This window comes from Ciconia boyciana, chromosome 1, assembly GCF_034638445.1.
Source record: "Ciconia boyciana chromosome 1, ASM3463844v1, whole genome shotgun sequence".
NCBI classification, from domain to species: domain Eukaryota; kingdom Metazoa; phylum Chordata; class Aves; order Ciconiiformes; family Ciconiidae; genus Ciconia; species Ciconia boyciana.
Genome location: NC_132934.1, coordinates 34,945,404 through 34,969,164, shown reverse-complemented (window position 1 = coordinate 34,969,164; position 23,761 = coordinate 34,945,404). Strand labels below are relative to the sequence as shown.

General features: G+C 37.8%; 1 protein-coding gene across 2 annotated transcripts in view; it reads right to left on the bottom strand.

Moving 5' to 3' along the window:
• The window catches only part of ARID2 (AT-rich interaction domain 2), a 110,616-nt gene extending 87,451 nt beyond the window's left edge, over nt 1–23,165 (bottom strand). The window contains exons 1-3 of one of the 2 annotated variants that reach the window (XM_072862407.1): nt 22,210–23,165; nt 21,956–22,049; nt 20,734–20,831 (exon numbers count right to left, since the gene is read on the bottom strand). In XM_072862407.1, coding sequence (XP_072718508.1) covers nt 20,734–20,831; nt 21,956–22,049; nt 22,210–22,301 — 284 coding nt within the window. In that variant the 5' untranslated portion in view covers nt 22,302–23,165. The remainder of the gene's footprint in view (nt 1–20,733; nt 20,832–21,955; nt 22,050–22,209) is intronic. The other variant, XM_072862416.1, reaches the window with a different exon arrangement.
• Nucleotides 23,166–23,761: the final 596 nt, after the last annotated feature.

Sequence of the window (23,761 nt, the reverse complement as noted above, 5' to 3'; positions counted from 1 at the left end):
ATTAAAACTGACATATACCATAATAAAAAGTTCACTGAAAGAGAATAAGTTACAGATGTTGCAGCAATGCTGTAACTTTCACTAGATTAATGTTTCAGTCTTCTACAGCTTAGTTTTTTCCCCTTTTAATAATGTCCACATTTAAATGAAATCTGCCATATTCATCTTTGATTTAATCTTTTAACTGTATCTTATATAGGCAACTATAAAACATAATTAAAAAAATAACAACTGCAGAACTTCCTTATTTTCCCCTCACCTGCAGTATTCAAAACCACATCACAACCTAATGAGAAATGGAAGTCATTGAAAAACCACACTTCTTTCAGTGTTGGAAATTGAATGTAATTGAACAACTAGTTCTACAGGTGTTTCAAGTTTAAAGGATGCTCTGTCTTACAGGTGTGGCCTCACTACCAGAGAAGCATAAAAATGACATACAAGCAGTGTTTGTCATCCTATCTATAATCTGACACTAATACCAATACAATCAGACAGAGAGTCTATTCTATGCCATTATAGGCGAATGTGATGAAACCAATTCCTCCCAAAATACACAGGAACAGATTTCTGGATCTTCAAACAAAAAACATGAGTTACATTTGTTTCTTCTGTCATAAATTTTCAGTATTGCCTTGCCTTTTTCCATTAGCATGGAAAAACAAATAGTTTAAATCATAATTAACCTACCTAATTTGCTGCATCCTGAACGATAACTATTTACATGCAAGTTTCATCATGAAGCCTTCAATCAGGTAATTCCCATTGTCTTAGTTAAGTACAGAAAGCAAGAAAAAAATTATTTACTAGCATATACTATGTAATGTTTCCCAGAACATTAAAACTCTTACATTTTGAAAGTGCCATATATAAGAAACTACTACACAGATAAACTAGATGCTATTGTACTTCATTTTAGCAGTCTATTAATATTTTTTCAGTGAACTGCATTATGAAAAAGTAACAACTAATATTTTGATTTCTGAGACTAACCTATTCAATCACCGTAGCTGGTTCCAACTTGACATTGCTTCTAAACCACAAGTCATCAACTCACAATACTAATGATTTGTGAAAATATATTATACACTCCCATCTTTCCTATTCTCATATGAAAACATAATCCCAAATCACCATATCATAATACTCTGCACAGGAACCATTTGTGATACCATCATCAGGGATTGCAGCATTGGATAAGAAAAAAGCAACAGACTAATCCTAGCAAGGATTTTATTTTCCTGCAAATATTCCTTATTATAAAACCCAATTTAGAAATGCCCAAACTATATTCTCCCCACTTTTTTTTTCTCCCCAAACTTCTCCAGAAAGCATTAGATATTCTTCCATTTCACAGTACTTATAATGGTGCTTCTGTGAAAAGCCCAAGTGTCAGCATGTTACTGTACTGGGGTTTTTTCTTCTTTTTTTAAAAGACGACAGTAAAGAAAAGAGACTACTTGTCTTTTGTACTGTCTTTATACAAAACTTCATCTTTTATCAGTGCACATAAATATGGCTCTTGGAAAATATACCACTGAACAGCTTATAACAGGTAGATAAACTTCTTCCATTTTTTACCTTCCAGACTGTCTCATTTAGAATTTTACATTTTTGTATCATGTGAAAAAGCGGTAGGGAAAATATTCTTGTTAAAGCTACTTAAAACTATGCTGCAAAACCAACCCTTCTTGGTAGCTTGTAGAAGTTCCTAAAAAATTAGATGAATGGTCCCCTATTTCTACCCCTTTATATATCCACCATGATCTCAGAGCATGTCTAAGAACTCTGGGGAAAGCCTTGGGTCATTTTAAGAAAACATCTAAATGCCAAATCAAGTAAATAATTATGACATTTCCTAAATTCGGGAGGGGGGGGAGTGTTTGTTTTAAATACAAACTCCTATTAAATCTCTTTTCCTAAAAAGAAGTAAGAAAATTACAAAGCAATGCATTACCAATTTTTCCAACAGCCCAATAGTACTAGAGCTTAAGCGGTAGAAAGTAATCATCCAAGACAAGGGTCATGAGCTCTTAGTATCACAAGATGAGTTAGGGAAAATAGAAGCCAACTTCCTCATCAAAAGATGGGAAACTTCCGCTCTATTTGTTCAGTTTCCTGTGTTTAAAAAGGAAAAGGGGAAACCAGCACGACTGCAAAAATTTCAGAACAGGAAGGTCTTCAGAAAACCCAAACTGTTCCTTCCCCACCATCACTACTCCTGAGTTCCAAAAAGAACTTACGTTATCATCCTGGCTACAGCATATGTTACTCCTTGCTCTTTTGACAGTGGCATAGGTGCCATTCATATTTAGCTATCATTCTGACATGCTGTCAAATTAACCTGAAGAATGCAAATAAAGGAGAGAGAAAGGGAAAGACAATTTTAACTACCTAAAATGCAGACAAATCAGAATGTAACAATGGGACAAACGGAAGGCACGTCTCTAACTATAGGGCCTTGACCTTGCCAAATTGCAGTAGTCTGCTACAGCCAAAAGTAGTTCTGGAAATAAAAAAAGTCTGAAATTACCATAATGGAAGAGGTAAGTAAGGAACTGCTAGCAGCTTTTCTACTAGCTTAAATGTAAGACAACTTACCTCTGTCCACAATCGTAAATAATTAAAGCAAAAATCCAGAACAAGACTCCTTATCCTTTTAATTTTGAGTAATTATACAAATTGTCCCTCAAATAAGTCCTTCTGACATTTTTGGAACAAAGGAAAATTATTCTTGGTTAAAATAGATTATTTTAAGTATAGATAAATGAATTGTTCCAAATTGTTCCAAATTTTTCCAGAGTTCAAGGGTATTCTTTAAAAGCCAATGAGAATATTTTCCCTCCAACCCATATTACAAAGAACATCACAGTAAGAGCCACTCTTACCAAAATTGTACTATCGTAAAATTCTATTATGCTAACCATAATCTGCAAATAATACATTTAAATATATGATTCGTTCAGAGATGTTTTTATCATTGCAACACAACGCATATCTTTAAAATATTTTTACTTTCTACAAATATTATTTGATCTAAAAAGTACATGTTGTAAAATCTTATTACATATTTAATGTTTTATAGTAAATGCATATTCAGAACTATTTCTTTACCAGAACTAAATCTGTTTTATATAGTGTATATTCGGTATGTAGGGTAGTTCTCAAATGTACAATAGCAAGATAAGCACATTTTGGATTAATCAATTTACTATTAGGTAGATTTACTAGGCCACCCTACATAAAGTGCAACACACTGAAAATGTCTTCTGAAACCAGGGAACCCTGGCACCATTCATTGTCCCACTCAAGAGAACATTCCTAATTTAAAAATCTATGGGAAGTAGCATTATTCACCTGCTTGAGACAAAAGGCAAACACACACACTACCAGTCTTTAAGCGACAGGTAAAACATCACTACACAGAAGCTTGATTATAATTCCTCCCTACTCTTCCATACAAGTGATACGCAGACACCATCAGCTTTATGGTAGCTATAAATTTGACACTTCTACTGTCCTTATGGTGTCTGATTAAAAAGTAAAAGTACTAAAGTAGCCTCTTCACTATTTCTGCAGGAAGGCAACTGATTCCTTGTGTTCATGAGCAACATATAATATTAAAATCAGGCCAACAGTGAGCCACTCTAACTACAGGTGAAGTAACTTACTTATTTTTGAGATCACTATGTAAGGTAAAGCCTAAAACTGCTTGATCTTAATGTTGTAGTAAATCAATCATTTTTAGAATGGTAAAAGAAAAGTAGATTCACTTACCTTTTTGTATGGATAACAGTAGTGCTTAGTCCAGTGCTGAAATAAAGGACTAAATACATGAAGACTAGTACCTCTAGGGAAAGTTTACAAACAGGTAAACGAACCTACATAATCAAGGCAGCCTCAAACATACATAAAAATGCAGAAGCAAGAGATTGAGAAGGACAAGCTTGAGAAAGGTTAGAGGAAAACTGCCTACTAAAATTTGGTGGTAACAGTATCCCTGATTGATCAGGACACTGGCATTTAGGTTTTAATTTATCTACACAAAACTACAATTACTACCATGAACAAAGGAAGTTCCTAATTATAATCTAAACTTCCATAACACTTTAACATAATGAGACAGAAGATATTAAAACTTCCTATTCCAAGCTGAGAAACTGCTCCTTTGTGAGAAATTTCTTGGATCCGTGCTTCTAAGATAGAGGCTCACAGACACAAAACACCTAGTGCCAGCTAGCCCACAATGAAGTTCTTCCATTGCTAAAGTTGCCTTCCACTGCCATAATTCCCTTTTCAGTAAAGAACTTTCCAAAAAATCTTTAATTAAATCAAATTTCTTAGGTATGAAATATGACGCTTGCTATACAACTGCAAAATACAACTCCAACAATCCATTTTCAAGTCAACAAACATTTGTTGTACATAGCATTTTGTTAAATTGAACATAAGCCTGCAACCTTCAGGGTGAGAACTACAGTACATTAAAATAAACACCCTTTCAACCAAACACCTTTTGTAAAGTGTTCTTACCAAAAAATCTTGCCAACCATAGGGAAGGTCAATTTCACATACTGCATTGCATTACTGAGTATGAATAAGTAACATTTTCTAAGATTAAGATACATCTGTTTTACCTTAAGAAGGAGAAACACTTGTGGTAGCTGTTCTCAAACTTTTAGTTAAGTAGCTGTATCAGTTCAGACTCAGGACCGTGTTTCTCCATCGATAACCTCCCAATTACAGGTCAAAGTATATGCAACTGGAAATGGAATATAGTGCAACTCCACCCATAGACTGCATTTCAACCTTGATTATTTAGATAAGTAGGGTGCTACAGAGCATATCCCAAGAGGCAGTTGACAGCTGGGAACCAGTTTTAAAATTCTGAAGCACTAATATAGTACATGAAAAAGTGGTGGAAGATCAACCGCTTGCTCAAAAAGATGCCACTTGCTCAATAACATAGGTGTTATTGGTAAAAAGCATACCTATTTTTTTTAGACAAAGGTGAAGAGGGAAAAATCAGTCCTACAGATGATCTCATTTCACACTTAGATCCACATTTATTTCTCTCCCTTTTGTTTGTTTGTTTATGCTGGAGCCTGTATATTCTTTGACTCCTCAATTAACATCCACATTAACATTTGAACATGAGTGCACAGAAAGATGCATGAAGATTGAGATACAAAGGGAAAAAAGGTAAAGTTACAATGTCAGTCACATCCAGCTAGTAAGTACTGTTGCTCATTGGCATGATCCTGCAGAAACCTACTTCCATGGGATTTCCTTCCTCTAAGGGATGATGTTCTTGCCTGTGTAGCAGGAGCTGGATTATTGCCAGGCACCACAGTTGTGGTCTCTGAACTGATCAGCACTTAAAATTTAAGGGATGTCCATAACAGCAATACGTTATGCTTAAAAGTAAAAAGAATGAACGGAAACTCTAACTGGCACATTCTCTGACAGACTTTTTCTTTTTAAATATCATTTGAATGACTTAAAAAAAAAAAACAAACACAACTTTATTTCCTTATAACCAACCAACTTGGTTATAAGGAAATAAATACAAAACATTACATAAATAATGTCTCAAATATCCTACTAGATGGCTCCTGGAATTTATCATCTTCTTTTTAGGCATTTCAGTTCCCACTGTAAGAAATATCAACCTATCAAGGATTTGAGCCTTGGCAGAATCTAATTTAACAGTATTTGTTTTCAAATGCCTCTCCATTCCCTCTCTGACAAAAGGTCCAAATCTGTACTAAGGATTCTCTTGTTCCTTTACTGATCGTATGTTACAAAATTTCCTAAGCATGAAGCAAGCTTTTACACTTGCTTTCTTACACTCTATTTTCAACCTTAACTGTCAATTTGATATTGCTCATCATCAGCCACACAGCCATCTCCTGTGTCATTATTATTAACTCCATGCTATTTGTACTCTTTTCACCAAATATCCTCATGGTACTATCATAATTTTGTTTGATTATGTGTCTTGATTACAGAAGAATTTCTCATGGTCAAGGGAAATGTTTTCAAGCGTAATTCAGTCTCTTCTGCACTCACTCTACTCCACAAATCTACCTGTCTCAACACTTGTAACTTTTGGTATCATCCTTTGATGAACTCTGCCATTTTACTTTCCATACTACATTAAACTGTCTATCGTTGCCTCCTTGATCATCAATGCATAATATTCTCTCAATTATGCTTTTTGCATATAAAATGTATATACACATAGACATTCTACGTGACAACCTGTGACTACGAAAGCTCTCGTGTTCTAGGACCACTCCTGGCAAAACGTCCCTACTCAGCTTTCTTGAAAGTACCACAAAAATAACAACCTCTTTTCATCATCATGTACCTTCATTTTAAACCTCACTAAGATCCTCTGATCTTTCTCTCTCTTCCTCATTTAGTATCCACATACATACTACTCTGAGACCTTCTGAAGTTTTTACTAATTTGATCATTCTCATTAAATTGCTATTCCATTTTAAGCCCTAGCCAAAAACCCAATTTATCTCCATCTGTAAATAACTTCCAAGAAGGCAACACAACTGTTAAGCCCTGAAAATTACCTAAGTGACAAGACTTGATCTATTGTAGTAAAAACTAGTTGGGGGGGGGAAGGGGGAAGGTATCAAGAATGAATACTTGCCTAAATATGTGGAGTCTTTTCCTCTATGTTCTCTGTGTTGTTCTTCCTGCTTAGTCTATAATGGGATTTCCCTGGGTATGCGTGACAACCTCCACAAATTTAAAAGGAAGGCAAACAAAAAATCCCACTCTTTTCAGAAAATTAACCATAAGGCAATATGAATAACTTACCAAATTTGATCTATTAAAAATAAACAAACAAATAAACCAACAACAGAACTAGGCAATTCAAGACTAGAATCTTCTAGCTTGTCTCTCTGCAGCTAATGTAGTCAGTGGAACCCTCATGCAGGTCTCCATGAAAGCCAATCTCTACAATTTAAAAAAACAAAACAAAACACCACACCAAAATACACCCCCCCTCCCAAACAAGTCCTCACCACCACCAAAACCCTTAAAAGCAGAGCTCATATCACTACTGGGGGGCAATGCCAGCAGTACAGCAGCCACTCAAGGGGACAGCAGGACTGTCTGATTGAAAAAGGATACCACAAGCTGCTATGTAAGATAACAGCAACAATTTCTGATGTACATAGGCAAGAAAGAATGATGACCTATGCTCTTTTTCCACCCTCCTCTACGCACTGAGGTAGGACAAGAGGTAGAGAAAGGAGATATGTACCCATTTTTAATAATGTGTTGTTTTTATTCTCTGGAGACATCAGTGTGGCTGACAGCTCAAAAGAGTGGCAATAAGCACTATTGCTAAACACAAATTTACATTATCGGGGGGGGGGGGGGGGGAATTATTTAATAGCAAAAATCATTCCAGTCATAGAAAAAACAGAAACTATGTAGCTGTATGATAATATCTGTGTAACATGGTAGAAATTGCAGAGTTGCATGAAAAATATAGTTTGCCCACATCTTTGACTAATTCACCTGCCCTCTGTCCACTAACTGTTTTGATCAGAACAACTTACATTCCATAACTTGGAGTAGTTTTAAACAACAGACATTTTATGCACACTGCTTAGAGCAGGCTGAGTTTAAAGGTTCTCTTTCCAAATTACACAAGCCTAAGGCCCAGGACAATCAACAGTTTCCTATCATGTATGATCAACAACTGCCAAAAAGAAACAGTACTTTGCACCTACTTCCACCCATAAGATCCAAACTTGGTCTCTAAATCTTTGTGTTTGTAGGTAGAAAAAAAAGTTATTAGAATTTTTGAAAGTTTGCACCATTAAATCTTTTCCTCTCTTGTTGAAAATTCATTCTTAACATATATGTAATATTAGAGGTGGGACAGAAAGTCCACGCAACCTATCCCAAACTTAAGCTGACATCCAATCTTGTATATGCTATATATACACATGTATAATAAAATGTATGCATTTCTTATACAATCAACATACAAAATATTAATAAACATTACTAATTTCTCAAAGTGACAACAGCATTTGAAGAAACCCTTACTGTTCCACAACTGTATCCTTCTTAGGTTTCTTAAGTGCAGCAATGCCCATGAAGAAATATTTTCCAAGATGAGATCTTTCTCCTTGCAAGCTCTTTAAGGAAGATATAAAATCTTTTATTTTATTATATGCAATTTTATGCCTTTATGATATTTTAATATAAGGGTAAAAATAACAGTAATGGTGACAATGACATATTTTTTTAAACCAAAATGAAAATGGTAAATTCAGTGTTAATGAAAAATATAAACTAACAGAACAGAAATTAATTCTGTTCATGCAGCACTGGTAGAGCAGGCAAAAATGCAGAAGAACCACTAGAAGGTTTGTACTAGTAAATCAGAACCTCACCATAGAAAGCAGATGGTGCAACTCAAGTCAGAGACCACTCAGCACTTTACAAATAATGACAGCCTTCACTGAGTAGCGACCCAGCATCTGGGCCACAAGTCAATTAATATCCAGTGACCAATTTAAATGAGGGAGTTGGCCATTAAAGACTAACTTACCAGCATTTGATTACATAACCCCTCCTTTTCCTTCTACAGTATCTACCCCATCCGCCCTTCCAAACAGTGTTCTCTCCACCAACATTCCCACATTCCTGCCTCCTCACCCAATGCATGAATGCACCCAGCTCACTCTATACTCACATTCCTTCCCTTTGCAATTTGACTACCTATGCTCAAATCGTCTTCTGTCCCCCTCTCATTAAAATACCTCCAAACACCTTGTCTTCCCTCTTCTTTGGCATACAGGTGACTGAGAAGCAGCCTGTGTTATTTGGCCCAACTGGAGGCAGAGTTGGCATGTGCCTCCCAACTGGGTAGCTGACTACTCAGAGTACAAGTGTCTTCTGCCAGGCCATCAACCTAGCAGTACACGTGCACCTTCGAACCTCCAAGCTGCACAGTCGGATCAACTGGCTGCCTGGTCAGGAGATGTGCTTCTTCCCGATAGGCAGCTGCCAAGTCAGAAAATATATGAAGTCTCTGAAGCCACAAACCATAGCAAACACACACCATCTGAACAAAAAAAGCCTTGAGGAAAAAGATACAGCCCTGAGAGTCACTTCCACCTGGTAGCCTTCTACAGCAGAATCCTGTACAATGACCTTTTAAAGTTTCATCTAGTAAGGCGATCAGATCAACAATCCCGTACATTTATATTGTTGCTGTATATTATATGGTATGTGAACAACCATATTTATGTTGTGTCTACTTCACTATAACTTTCCATCATTTCCACAATATAAAAAAGGTTTTAATCATATTTATTTTGATGTGGTGAGTGCTGTAAATCGGCAATACTACAGATCACACTATACTAGTGTAATTATAATAAAAATGAGTAAATTCTTTGAAAAGTTTCTAAAAACAAGAAATAATGGTAACAGCTTTTTGTTTTCCTTACTTAGCTGGGTCACCAGGCAGTGCTCCCCGCCCCCCAAAAGCGAGCTTAAATTAATTTACTCATATAAAAAACAAACCCTGTTGCTTTCATAAACTCTTTAAAAAGAAAACAACCACCAAACCTTGAGTCTGCAACTTTTGCTTACATGCAAAGACCTCCTGAGTACAACTAAAGAAATGAACACCCTGTTTACACCAATTTCAGTATCTTAAGTTTTGAGTATATCTTTACTGACTTCACTATTTTAGTTTCTTTCCTTCCTAAAGCAGGCACATTTTGTGTTAATATACATGGTCCAGATCTTACACATCTGACCTTTACAAGCACACTACAGGACTGACACAGGATGCCACCAATTTCAGCCCAGCTCTGAAGAGGGATGAGATTCTCCCTAAGCAGATCTAGGGAGAATTCCACATGGGCAAAAGTCTACAAACACAGCTCTTCCAGCAGACCTACAGAAGCACCAAGTCACCATAAATCCAACAGAATATTTTTGCTTTCTACCAGGCACATAAATTTATGGACAATCATCATTTTAAACTGCATCGCACACAAATACCCATGCAGAAATATATCAGTACATTTAGGGAAGCTGGGTGTTTGTTTACAGTTACATGCAGAACAGTAGATTATTTTTAAGTCACCTTTTTCTTTGATCTTACCTAAGAAGCACTTTCTTCAACAGCTGGACTAACTCCGTTTAAAATACAATTAAACTGCTTATTAGGAGAACAAAAGCTACTACAGAAAAATGGGATTTGTGTACTGGTAATAAAAAAAACCTAAGTAGAAAAAAAAATCTTGTATTCATCTATGACAAAAAAATTTCTAGGAATGTACCTATATTTCAGTAATAACAGCGTATTGACTATAGGACATATTAATGAAAAAATACTGAATGTGATGAAGTCATTGTCACCAAGTTTTGTATTTTGATTTTCTAACCTTTTACACTTTTACTATGATTCCATATGCATTGACTAATATAACATTTTCCTAATAAATAACTTCATATTATATAAACAGAGAAGCACATGGCGTTAAACAGGATAACAAATTTAGCTAAGTTTGAAGGAAATAAAGTACTTTGAAGCATTTGAAAAAAAAATGCTTACTAAAGGTATTCCAAGCTGTATGGTAGTTAGGGCCCTGTATACTCTTCAAACCCAATTAAACACAATAATTCACTACAGGGGTCAGCCTTTGCACATAATTGTGCTCAGAAACAAAGTTTTCACTAAAAAAAAAATTATATTTCTATACCTTAGACTTACAAAAATTACCTTGGAAGAACAAGCAAAATGCACACCAATGCTGTAATGCCTGACTGGGTCTGCAGAGTACCTGAAAGCACATTTTTCAGGTGTGTGAAATACCCTTTAGATATTCGTCTGGACCCTGTGAATTCTGCATGTCCACAGCTGCAGAATTTTTTTTTCCTCAGGTACCATGGAATCTATTATCCTTTTGCTGTAAAATTCAGTATTTTACTGTTGCTAGGCACCTGACATTTAGTGCTTTGTCCTCTTGCCCTTTTACCTGCATACACCTTTCCTTAAATTTTCTTTACAATTAAGAATTCATTTGATTACAGTAAATATTCCATGTGCAGTTTATGGGTACAGACATCAAGGGGTCAAGGAACAGAAGATGAATTCTGGCTTGTAGTCAAAGATTGAGAAAATGATGATTAGCAGAGAATGAGAGACAAAAAGACCTGTGAGCTAGGCAGCCAGGGTAAGCAGTATTGCAACAGTGAATCCCCCTCAGCTCACAAGCAAAGGAAAGGAGTTCTGAATTGGCCCATGTGGGTAACACCATGGAAGCCAAGATAGTGGGGAAAGGATACCCAGAAAGCACACTCAAAACCTCCTTAGAAATACCTAATATTGAGATTAATCAATTACCATGTTGAACGATGACTCAGAACTATGTGTATATATACGAGGGGAAAAAAGGTATCTCACAGTGACACAACAGATTAATACTGCCATGGAATTTATTCCCCTTTACCACAGAGAACACAAGGCTCTATTATGAAGAATATTCTCTAGAGACAAATTCATACTTAAATGAGGTAATTCCTGATTTTTTCAGGTATTTACTGTGCAACTGTAGCATTATATGAACATATACTGTTAGAAATGTGAATTTTTCTAGGTTTTCATAGATGGTATTGGGGGGAGAAAAGTATCCAAGAAACAACTCTGTAATCTTCAGTGTTTCAAAGCTCTACCATCCTCCCCAAAATTAGAGAGGACATATGTGAATTCTGTAATGTGGCACTGTTTACCTGGCCATTGCCTGGTAATGGCCAGGTAAATAGTGCCATGTTACAGAATTGCCTGGTGACATCACTTAATCGAGGTCACTAGAACCCAGATACTCCTGAGCAAAATAACCATGTAAGGGAAGAACTGTTCCTAAGTTTATTTCCGCAAGTTTTAATACAAATATACTTTTAAAAAAACAAATAAAACCCCACACACGGTTCTAAACCTATCCTACGCCATAATCATTGTTAGTATACTCAGAACATGCTAGAATTACCCCCAAAGTAAACTATTTTCATTTAGCTTAATTAAGCCCCTGGGATGTATCCCAAATGAAAAGTTACCCCAACACATTATGTCCCAGTAAAACACGTTGTTATAGCACTTCTCCAAAGAACTTTAACAGAGCTACTCAGAGTTAGTCATATGATTTAGTGATTTACAGAGCTGAGAATCTCTACACGTGGATTATCATGGAAGCATAGCAACCTTTGGACTGGGAGGCAGAGGCCAACAAGCAGACGTCACAGCACGTAACAATAGAGAAATGCATGCAGCCATAAGTATGACCCATCTAAACTTCAGCAAACAAAGATACAAAAAGTCCAGCAAACACTGTGAGAGAAAAGGTCTCTCTGAATCAGAACGATTGCCTTACTTTACAGGATTTTTATGTATTTTAGGTAGCTATGGATTGACAAGTAACACTGTAAATTATTCTAAAAGACTACTAATTGGAACAGTTGCTCCTCCCACACCAATAAAAAAATAAAATAGTATGAACACAGTTCACTCTTGCAGACAAACATGCTCCAGTGCATCATTCAACAGAACTCCACTCTGTTATAATAGTATGCAATTCCTCTTGCAGCATAGCTGGCTTTCTACAATTTATCTGGAGTTAAAATAAATGCATGCACATTCAGTTTAAATATAGGAAAACAAAAAGTAGAGAACTCAGTGTCACTACCTTGTTGCCGACAATCTAATTCAGGTCTGCTTAGACTTGAACTCGTTGCTCCAAGGAGACTGTATTTTAGATCTGATACCTAGCTCACTAATCTAGTACCTCAGGCAAAGCCTAAGCTCACTATTCTGGGTACCATCTTGCTGTTTTATTATCCTTCCTTAAGATAAGCTTCTTTCTTTCAACTGTTCCAATATTTCTCTGCTTAGGTATCCCAAGTTTATTTATTCCCTAAGGAATAAAGATTGTTCTTCCTCTCATCTATGCTATATTTTCTGCTTCTCAACACTGCAGAGGGCAAACAAGCTTATGAATAGTTTTATTTTCCTCATATATTCCTAATTTATATTCATTTTCAAATATTTAAGATATGACATAGAAGCATGAAGAGACACAATCCCTGCATTAAAGAGCTTACAGTCTCACACTTCTCTGTGAGATAGGTAAACAAACATCAGTATACACACTTTATAAATATGAATAAAAAGATGGCAAATGATTTAACTAAGGCCACAGAATAAATACGTATCAGGCTGATAACCAGAAACAAGTTCATGTGATGGGATCTCTGGCCTATACCCAATTTCCTCTATGAACTATACGTCTTCTAATAATGTGGACTGGTACTACAGTTACTCCAAGCAGTCCCATTTAAGCTGGAAGACACCACTCTAACACTCTGAACAAGCATTTTAAAACAAAACACAGCAAACCAAAACACAAATAATCTATTCTCATAATGTCTTACACACTTAGTTTTCAGTTTTCCAGTTCGCAGAACATAACATTATCCTGTTTTATTTTTCAAACAGTGCTTCCTCAGCTATTGATTAACGAGAAATTTTAAAAGATAGTAAATAATAGTAGCCCCCTTTTATGGACGCTTTAACTAAGGCTCAGGAAGAAGAAATTTGCCTGTCAGAACTGGATTCTAGCATGATAAAAAAAGGCTTTACTGTACTTGGATTTCATTCCTATTTGACATGCACTCTCAAAGTAATGGTCTGAACCTCTGTGTACCTCTAATACCTCACCTGTAAAACTTAACAAATTATACTTCTCTATTTCATTACTGGAGAAAGTGGGGAAGGGGTTAGGTAAGAAAATAGAGTATGAAAGTCTTATCTATTGAGGTTTAACTGCAAATAAACAAGGTAATTAAAGCTTATTAGCTGTAAAACAAAAAAGTCTGAAACTCCTTTTCTTAGCCCAGGCTTATTTCAATTCACAAGGAAAGAAGCAATATCCTTGCATTCCATATGCATTCTTGATCTTGTTGTAATATGCTTACCATTTATTCAAACCTAAGATGTTACCACAGCTATTAATAATTTTAAAGCATAAAATAATTGTGATACTGTTTCAGTTGAAGATTAGAAAATGGTCTTAAAATGTAAACTTTCCACCAATTACTAGAAGATTCAATAGGTCCTAAAAGTCACCACAGTTATTATAGTGTTGCCAGAAACTTGCTCTTTGTAGGTTATTAGTTGTGACATCTGTCTAGATAAGCTTTCAAGTTAAACAATCAGAATTCTGTATTAAAACTGAAGAACAACATTCACCCCTCCCCAAATAAACCAATATATTTCAGCTTAGCAGCAGTGATTTAGGTCATTTCTAACAAAAAGCTTGCAGAAAAATTATCAGGAAGAGAAAAGATGTTTACATTCATTGCACTAATTTTTCACTACATTTTTCAGCAGTGAAGAGGAATTTACCCTCTGAAGGAAAAGCTCAGCAACTTTGTAGAGGCCAAACTCATTTGCATAGTGACTAGTATCACAACAGAACTCTAAGAAAGAGCAATTTTAAGGTAGCTATGTTTCCTTTCACCTGCTGCTTGCTCTCCTGAGGAGAGGCCTAATGCATATTTTGTATTACAGAAGTTCTATTTTCTTTTGAGCAGATTCCCAGCAACTCTGACAAGACAACATCCATACAAATAAATAACGTCTATTAAGAGACATTCTACGATTTTAACAACAGGCATATATAATTCCCCTAAATAAAGCTTTATAGCATGAACAGTAACTAGTCTTGATTGTGAACATGTTGACTGTATGATTACAGTACAACTAAAACAAAATTCCCCCTCCAACTATGTAAAATATTCGCTTCAGACTTAAAAGCAAGGCCTCAGACATCTGACTGAAACACACATTACAATTCTTATCTTGAGGGGGAGAAATAATTTTAAAAAGAAAGCATAAAAATGTCATCCATGTATTTGTTTCCTGTTTTGCCAATGACTGCAGGATTTGTGACAAAATTAAGCACAACAGATTCCGCAGGTGAAGTCTGTAGTGTTGCAATAAAAGTCTGTAGCTATGCAAGATGAAAGCCTGCATTACAGTGTTATTCAAAGATGGACAGAACCTGTAAGGTCATCTGGTCCATTTCTCTGCCAGTCCTGGCGCATTACCTATTGCACACGTATTAGTGTTCTGACCAGGCTAGTTCTGAATGACCCATGGTGTGGGTTTCCCCCCTACTCCGCTTGGCATACTATTCAAAAGGTATACAGGTATATCTTGGGTTTTTTGTGCTGCTATCTGCTCTGAATTTTCTCCCTTGGTTTCATCACAGCTTACACATTAACAGAGCCTCTTATTTTATTTAAAATTATCTCCCTTTTAAGTATTTAGGCCCTTCAAAATGCTTGTAAGATACCATTTCCCCTTCTCACCCAAAATGTTCATTTAACCAAGCAAAACATTTATTTCTCAAATCTTTTTTTAAATCAATTAGTCTCTTCAGCCTTCTTAACATTTTGTTGCTCTTCTCTAAGCTTCTGTTAAGTTGCCCCACCTGTTGCAAAGGCTCTGAAAGCAAAACAGTACTCCAAATACAGTCACACAATCTCATACAAAAACTCATCTCCTACTTGTTCAATGCCTCTGTGGATGCAACCTAAACTCATTCTGATTTTTACAAAGTCTATATATCATATTGCAAATAGGGGCCTGTTCTTCCTGTCAGAAGCATGCACAAATCCCTTTCATATGAAAGGGAGTTGGGTGCACACAACTGACAGGATTATCAGGCCCATGGTATCACTCCTATCCCTTTTTCAGCAATACTGCTTTCCAGGTTATTCCCTCACAATGAATACCTGGTTTGGATTACTGTCCCTCAACTGTTTTAGCTTGCATTTTCCAAACTAAATTTAATTTGTATTTTCCAACAATGTGCCTAATTTCTTTAGATAACCTTTTCTTTTCTGCGCTGACTCATGTTTAACTCTTCTCACTGTCGTTGTCTGCTAATGTCACAAGTGTACTATTCACCTTCTCAGAAAGTTAATCAATCCAGACACTAAATATGCCTAAAATGGCTAAACTTGTATTACTACATGCATATGTAAGCACTGATGTAACTCTTTTAGCACCTAAAACTGCTGTGACTCACCAAATCTATTCCTTATACTTTGTTCTATTTTTGTTTATGGTCCTTCAACCAATTTTTCATTCAGATGACTATCCATATACATAAATAATTTGTTAATGAGAGATTTTGAGACCTATTTGAATTTTAGAAAATACATAAAATATTACTACAGCTACAACTTTCTCTTCATCCACTGGGGCCTTGAACCTGCAATCACATCTGGCAAGCAAGCCAGTCCTGTACTTCTCTATACTCACTGATCTATGTGCAGATGCTGTTGCAGTATCAGATCCTAATTTTAAACACTGAGCAAGAATAACAAAGAAAACTCTTTTAAAGTAATTTTGCTTGGAAAATTCCAGGCTGCTTATTATTGTTTCCCTAATATTTCTGCCGTTATTTTACTAGGAACAGAATCCCTTAAATTTATCTAGTTCTTCAGCTCATACTTTTTTGTTCTTTTTCTTTTTCTTTCCCTCTTTTATTTTTTTAAATAAATCAGTACTAATATTTAATTTCTTAGTGGCATCTTGAAGATCAAATGACTTATAAGTATCTTCAGATCTTTCAAGAACACCCTCTACTTGTTGTCAATAACTATTTCATATGGTCCTGATTTTTAACGGCTCACACTTTTTCATCCTACTATATATGGAATTTCAGGAAATTCAGTATAATGGATTGTCTTTATAATTTTATGCAACTTCTCATTTATGAACTGACATCTTTCCTCTCTACTTGACTTCCCCTTACCTCCCCAATATTTACAACAGCAAATTCTTATTCACCTTTAACTAGCATTAACTCATTTCTGCTGCGTTTACCAGAAGCTTACAATACACACCCGCTTCCCACCTTTCAGAAATTCTTTGCAGAACTGAGACTTAAACTTATTTTACCTTACACTTAGTCCTTTCACATAGTTTCTCTTAATGCAGATAAATACCTTTTAAAAGCAAACTGATTTTTAGTTCAGTTAGGCATACTTCACTTGCACATTTAGTTTACAAGATCCCTCACTCCCCAAGAATAGATGAAGACCTGCAACAGAAATAAATGTATCACTTGGCTCACATGAAAATGAACAGAACCTTTTACTAACATATGAGGTCACATCAGCCCAATTCTTTGCAGGACTGTAACCTAATAAACCATTAACATAAAAACCAGGCATATTTCACGTAAACTTTCTTTTCACCTGGATGTTTACCAACTGTATGTTTGTTTGTATGTTTACCAACTAACAAAAATGTAAAAGCATGCCCACATTACTGATGTTTACATTTATTACCCCATATTAAAATATTTCATTAACATTATAAAATAATCTTTAGAGAAGCATTTAGAAAATGCTTTACTAATTTACCTCAATTGAGATGAAACATCTAATTTGCACTACATCCAAGGGAATTACACTCTCTGATGCTGTAGAGACTTACAGAACTACATTAACAAGTACAGTCTATCAATGGTTATCGGCACTGTGGCTTTTGACTGCTCACTAAGAGCCACAGTGCATAAATTACTTCACCTGTCAGACAGCTCAAAGCAACACAGGCACAAAGTTTAAATGGTTCAGACTTTTCCTATTATAAATAACTTTTTCCAGTGAGAGAAAAGAGAGGGCAGTGCAAAGGAGAAGGGGTAGATAGGATTGTCTATCATGTATTCAAATATCACCTATCATAAAGCCTATCAGAATTATATCAGAAGTTTAAACAATTCTTATCTTTAATGAAGCCTAACATACATTCCCAAAGACACCCAGCAAAATTCCACAACAGTCAAAATTAAAAAGTTACTTAAACAAAAAAGACACACCTCACAACTGCCTAGAAAACCCATAACCCAATGACTGTTTTGCAAAACATTCGGTTTGATCAAGCCAACAGGACTACTGACGTCACACAAATAATTCAACTTCTAAATTATTTACACAGTAATTTTAAGTCAAAATGACAGCATTATTAGAGATAACACGGCAAAACGAGCAAGTGGTCCATGTCGCTTGAGATCTTATCTCAGCAAACATGGTATGCCAGATGTTTCATAGAAAGAAGCAACTTTCATCACAAACTATCACGGACCCAAATCTACAAATGTGTTCACGTAGGTGCACACCACTGAATCCCTCTGAATTCAACAGGGTCCCATCTGCCATGCAGACCCCTCACTTTACAGGACACACAACATACAACTGGATAAAAATTTACATAAAAGTTGATAGGCCTCAATTTGTTTGGCTTTGTTTGCAAAGTCATTACAATAGTGAGCCCAAGATTATAGTCATACTTGAGACTCAAGAGGAACATTTTTTTTCCAAGGGTAATTGCTCAGCAGTTCATTAAAATCTAGCCCTATAAGAAACCTCAGGTTATGTTCTTCAACACAGATAAACAAAGCCCTTTTTACAAATTTATCACTAGAGCATTTTTTCCTTCCCTATAACAAAATCCCCCTCCCAAAGCTTCTAGGTTAAAGCTAAATGAACGTTAACCTAGCAGAGGTACATGTGTATATACAGTCTTATTACTGCACATGTAAGGAGGTGAACTCAGCTGGGATACAGTTCACATCAAACTTAGATTATGTGAGAAGCAACAGTGAGTAAAGCAGTAATTTAGAAAAACAAACCAAAAAACCCCCTAACCCCCAAAAAACACCATTAAAAACCAATCCACCCGAAACCCAAGAACCTTGACAGTTTATTTCAGAATGGCCTAAGTAGATCACAGAGATTATGATAAAACAGACATTTTAAAAGATTCTTCATCTTAACTGTTTATCAACTTTTTTTTTCTAAATTCCAAATAAATAAAAAACCTTTCAATTATTTGTATGTAATCATTTATACATATTTTCAGCAACTGTATTTTAAATAATGTGAATACCAGCATGCTAATAATAAAAATAACATTTTTGTATGTCTGATTCTAAATTAAAAAGTAGTATCTTATTAAAAATTAATAGTCATTAGAAGGCTAAATTAACATTAATTGTGTTAACTGTCACACCATATAAATGCTTTCAAAATACAGATGAAAACACAAATGACATACAATCTTCTACTGCAAAAAGTTAGGCCATTCAAACACTTATAAAATATGGAAATAAAAAGGAAAGGGTAAAAACCAAAAAGCTATCATTTTGCAAATTATATGTAAAATCTAGTCAAGTAATAGGCTACATGGTCCAACAGAAAAACTCAAAAAGCAAAAACCTGCTTTCTGTGATCTGACAAATGTTCAGCAATACTATCTCAATACTATGTAGCGGGGGGGGGGGACGGGACGACACCAACAGAGAAGGACATCCTAAAGTGAGCTTGCCACTTCACTCCTAGGCCTGCTAGCAATCATCAACTTTGCTAAAGCTATTAACAATGGTAATTTCTTTTCTTAGTCTGGATCTTAAAGCAATCATATGTCACCACCAAAAAAAGAAAAATTCAGTAACTGCAGATATCTGACTAAGGTTTTCCAGACATCATTGTAACTCAATAACTGCTCCACTGTGCTATGAACTCTACAGCTTCAAGCTGGAAGTCAATCTAGGACAACCAATAGAAAGTGCACCTGTACAATTACTGCATTTCCTAATTCAGAAGGCCAAACTAGAGACAGATAAAGCTTGTGTGTACTCAGATCACCAAAACAGAAGTCCAAAAGCCCATACATCTTTTGTACATATTGCACATCTATATTATCATTAATTGCAATGAAAAATACCATTTATACAATTCAGAAACAGAAAATTACATTCCTTAACCAACGTACATAAAACTTTATTCTAAATGAAACCATTTTCTATATATAGCATCTAAAAACACAATATAAGCAATAATTTTAAAATCTTTCATACAAAGAATAATCACCAAAAGTTAATCAAAATTAATTTTTTTTTTAAAAGTCATCTAGTAACTGAACAGTACCACACACAGTAATTTAAAATATTCAGTATTAACTCCATGCTACATTAAAAAATAATCTGCATCACAAAAAATAACCTGTATCATTTCAAGGAATTTAATCTTTTTTAAAAAAACTGCCGAAATCTACTATTTTTCAAGTAATAGAAAAAATTATTTAGCTCTTTGTACTCTAAAATAAAAAATAATGTATGCTGCTAGTAATTGATAACAATATAATTTATCCAAAGCAGTCTACCTTCCTGCAGATGCATTTTCATTCAATGTGTGACCCCACTGAGCAGTAAACAAGTTTACATATATCAACACATTTCAATGCTCCAAAAATTAAGCTAAGTTTCTGTAACTACAATAGCATGATCTCTTAGTAACAGTCCTTTAGTACCGTCATTCTAAAACAATCAATAAAAATGGCTCTGACATGTATTGTTTATATACTTGGGATCCCTTCAAAGTTTAAGGCTTGCAGATGTAAAATACAAAATAAAACAACTACAAACCAGAATTACCTTTAACTGATCACTGCACCAGACCAGAAAGGAATTACAAGTTCCTTCTGCTTTATTTTATAGCATTTTTAAAGAGTAGGGATATTTTTATTATTGCACACACTGAAAACCGAATATAATCCCACCCTCAAAAATTCTACTGCAACAGCTTGATAGCACTCACCGCAAGTAATACTGTTTTAAAGCGAAGGCAGCGTTAGAACAACTTCTGGGAAAGTTAAACTCCTCTACAATTTCTCCCCACTGATTCTTCTCTGATACCTGTCAAAAACAACACACAGGCCGAGATACACAACGTACACATAATCACGTCGTTGGCAGCGAACATCACAAAAAAACACAAGCTGCCATGAAGCAAATAGATAAATATAGAAAAAGAAAAAAACACGAATGTATATGGGATTTAGGACTATATATTTTACTGACAGTCGGTAGCACTCCCCCTCCGGGAATACTCCCGCTTCCCTCCGGTATTTTACTTTATTTATTTTTTAATACATACATTATTTTTTTCGGGGGGGACGGCCGGGAGGGTTTGCATTGTTTTGGGGTTTGTTTGTTTTTGTTTTTACTGCCTGGACAATAACCAATCGGGAGTCCCTCTGTCGCCCCCTTTTAAATCCTAACGCGGTCCGTTAAAAACCCAAAGAAGTTTAAAATAATGCAGGGAAGTCTTCGCGGGGGCGCCCCCTGGCCTCCGGGGCGCGGGGGCGCCGTCCCGGGGGGTCCCCCCAAGACAGATCCACAGACACAGAGAGGCCTTTCTTTTGAGGCCTACATTTCTGTCCCTAGCCTTGAAGCCTAAAGATGGCTATTTGATTACACACCGTCTTGGGTGCCCCTTTTGTTATTTTTCTCCGGGAAGGGCTCGGAGGGCAGCGCCCGGCCCCCCCCGGCTGCGAGGATCGTTTCCTAGCCCATGCTCCGTGCCGATTATCGATGTTAAACATGCCCGCTAATTTTGAGTTGCACTAAAACTGCACTCAGACTCTCTCCTCTGTCTCTCCCTCTGTGAGAGAGAGACACACACACAGAGCTGCCACCACAAGCGAAAGAAACTGCCTCTCGCCGACCGAAGCTCTCTGCTCCCTCCTCGCCTTCTCCCGGGGAAGGGGGGCAGGGGCGAGGGGCTCCGGCGGAGGCGGGGGAGGCACGGGCGGGGTGTGCGCCGTACCCCCGGATCCCCCTTCATCGCTCCACCGACAAGGCCAAGCCACCAACCTGCCTGTCTGCTCGCTTCCTTCTTCCACCCCCCACCTTCTCTAACCGGCTTTAAATAGGACGGTTCCCGGCCACCCCGGCTCCCCCCGCCGCCCCCGGGGGTCAGAGGAGACTTTTGGGAAGAGGTTAGTGGGAGGGAAACCCAAATTAAAACTTCCACTCACCTTCCCAAATCCGCCTAAAGTGGTGACTCTGGTGTAGAGAGCGTGAAGATCCAGCTCCTTCCCACCCACCACGGGGATCTTCTTAAAAGGAGACCTGCCAAAGGAGATACACACAAAACACCACAACTTGTCAGCTCTGCCCCCTCTTCTCCCCTCGCTGGGGCTGCCGTGTCCTTCAGGGAAGGGGCTGGAAGTTGGATCTGGTCGGTTTAAAAGCCTCCCCCCCTCCCGTTCCATCTCCCCATTTTCCTCACCCTCTGCTGTGGTGAAACTGCCGCAGCTCGTCCAGGAAAGCGAGTCCCTTTCTCCGCTGGTCTGCGTGGTTTTTACCCGTCGAATTTGCCATTTTTGTATTAAAAAAGGTTCTCGTAAAAAAAAAATCCAATTTAAAAAAAAAAACGGCCGACAACAACAACAACAATCCCCGGCTCCTCCTTGTCTTTAAGAGACCCAGGTGCCCGTGCTCGGCCGGGGATCAGCCATGGAGAGGGGCTTGTTTAAAAAAAAGTTTAAAAGGAATAAGGGAGCCCAGAGAGTGTGGTAATTGCGAGTCCTGTCTCCACACAACACACAGGCAAAGAGACAGGGAGGGAGAGGGGCACCTCTCAGTAATTCCTCCTCCCGCTGCTGCTGCCTCTCTCAGCACCACAAACCCAACCGATCCAGCCTGCACATGAGACTCAACATGGTGCTGCTGGATCACACAATGAATTGGGTTACTGTTGTGGTGGGGTGGGGGGGGAGCCGGAGTGAGGTATTGACAGTGTGTGTGTGTTACAGCCGCGGCTCCATGCGATCTCCCTCTCCCTCGCTCGCTCCCTCGCTCGCTCTCTCACACACACACACTGTACAGCTACGGCAGCGGCGGCGGCGGCGGTGGCGGCGGCAGCGGGATTCACTTCTCTTCTCTCTCAGACAAAAAGATCTGAGGCCGCCGTGCTTCTGCCTGGACGAGAGCGCAACACAGCGGACCCCGGAGGCCGGTCCCGGTACTGCAGAAGGCAGCTCTAAAGGCAAAAGCCAGCACAGCCCCAGCAAGCAGTTCCTGGCGGGGAACAATAGGCTCCTCTCGCCGCTAAGGGCTCATCTGCAATGTGCCGCAAACTTCACACAAAGCCGGGCGGAAAGAGGCGAGGGAGAAGGAGAAGAGGGGAGGAAAAAAACGGCTACTACCGGTTGTTCCGGGGCTAGGGGCCGGGGAAAGGGCCCTCCCTCGCCAGGCTCACACCGATCGCCCTCTCTCCGCTGGCTGACGGCGGGGGTGGGGGGGAGGGCAGGAAAGGTGGATTTGGAGAGCGGGGCCGAATTTTTTAATTGGATTAAACCCAACGCCCTGAGTTCAAGGGGAGAGAAAACAACAACTGAAGGGGGCACTGGTGGATTTGGACTTTTGAAAAACTTTCCGAGTCCCCCGGCCTGAGGTGTTTCCAAGGGCAGGAAGTCGCCCCGGATGGCACGGCGGGGGCGGGGGGACTGCTCGCTGCGCGGGGGGGGGGGCAGCCGGAGCCCCTCATTTCGAGACGTGAGGTATTTAAAAGTCCCCAAAGGAGAACGCCGAGCGCTTTCCCAAGCAAGGGGTGCCCTGGAGAGGTTTGCCAGCAGGGGCTGGAGCTCTGGCTCACTCCATAATTTTTTTTTTTTCTTCTTCCTCTCGGAGACACCACGGCCTGTAATCAAAGGGCTTTAGGACTGCTGTACTCAATCTAAGCCACCTATATATTTCTGTATATTGATGAATGGAACATACCACATAAAATTAAGGAGGAAGGTCTTGGCCCTCACCCTGGACGGGCAGTAGCCCACTGC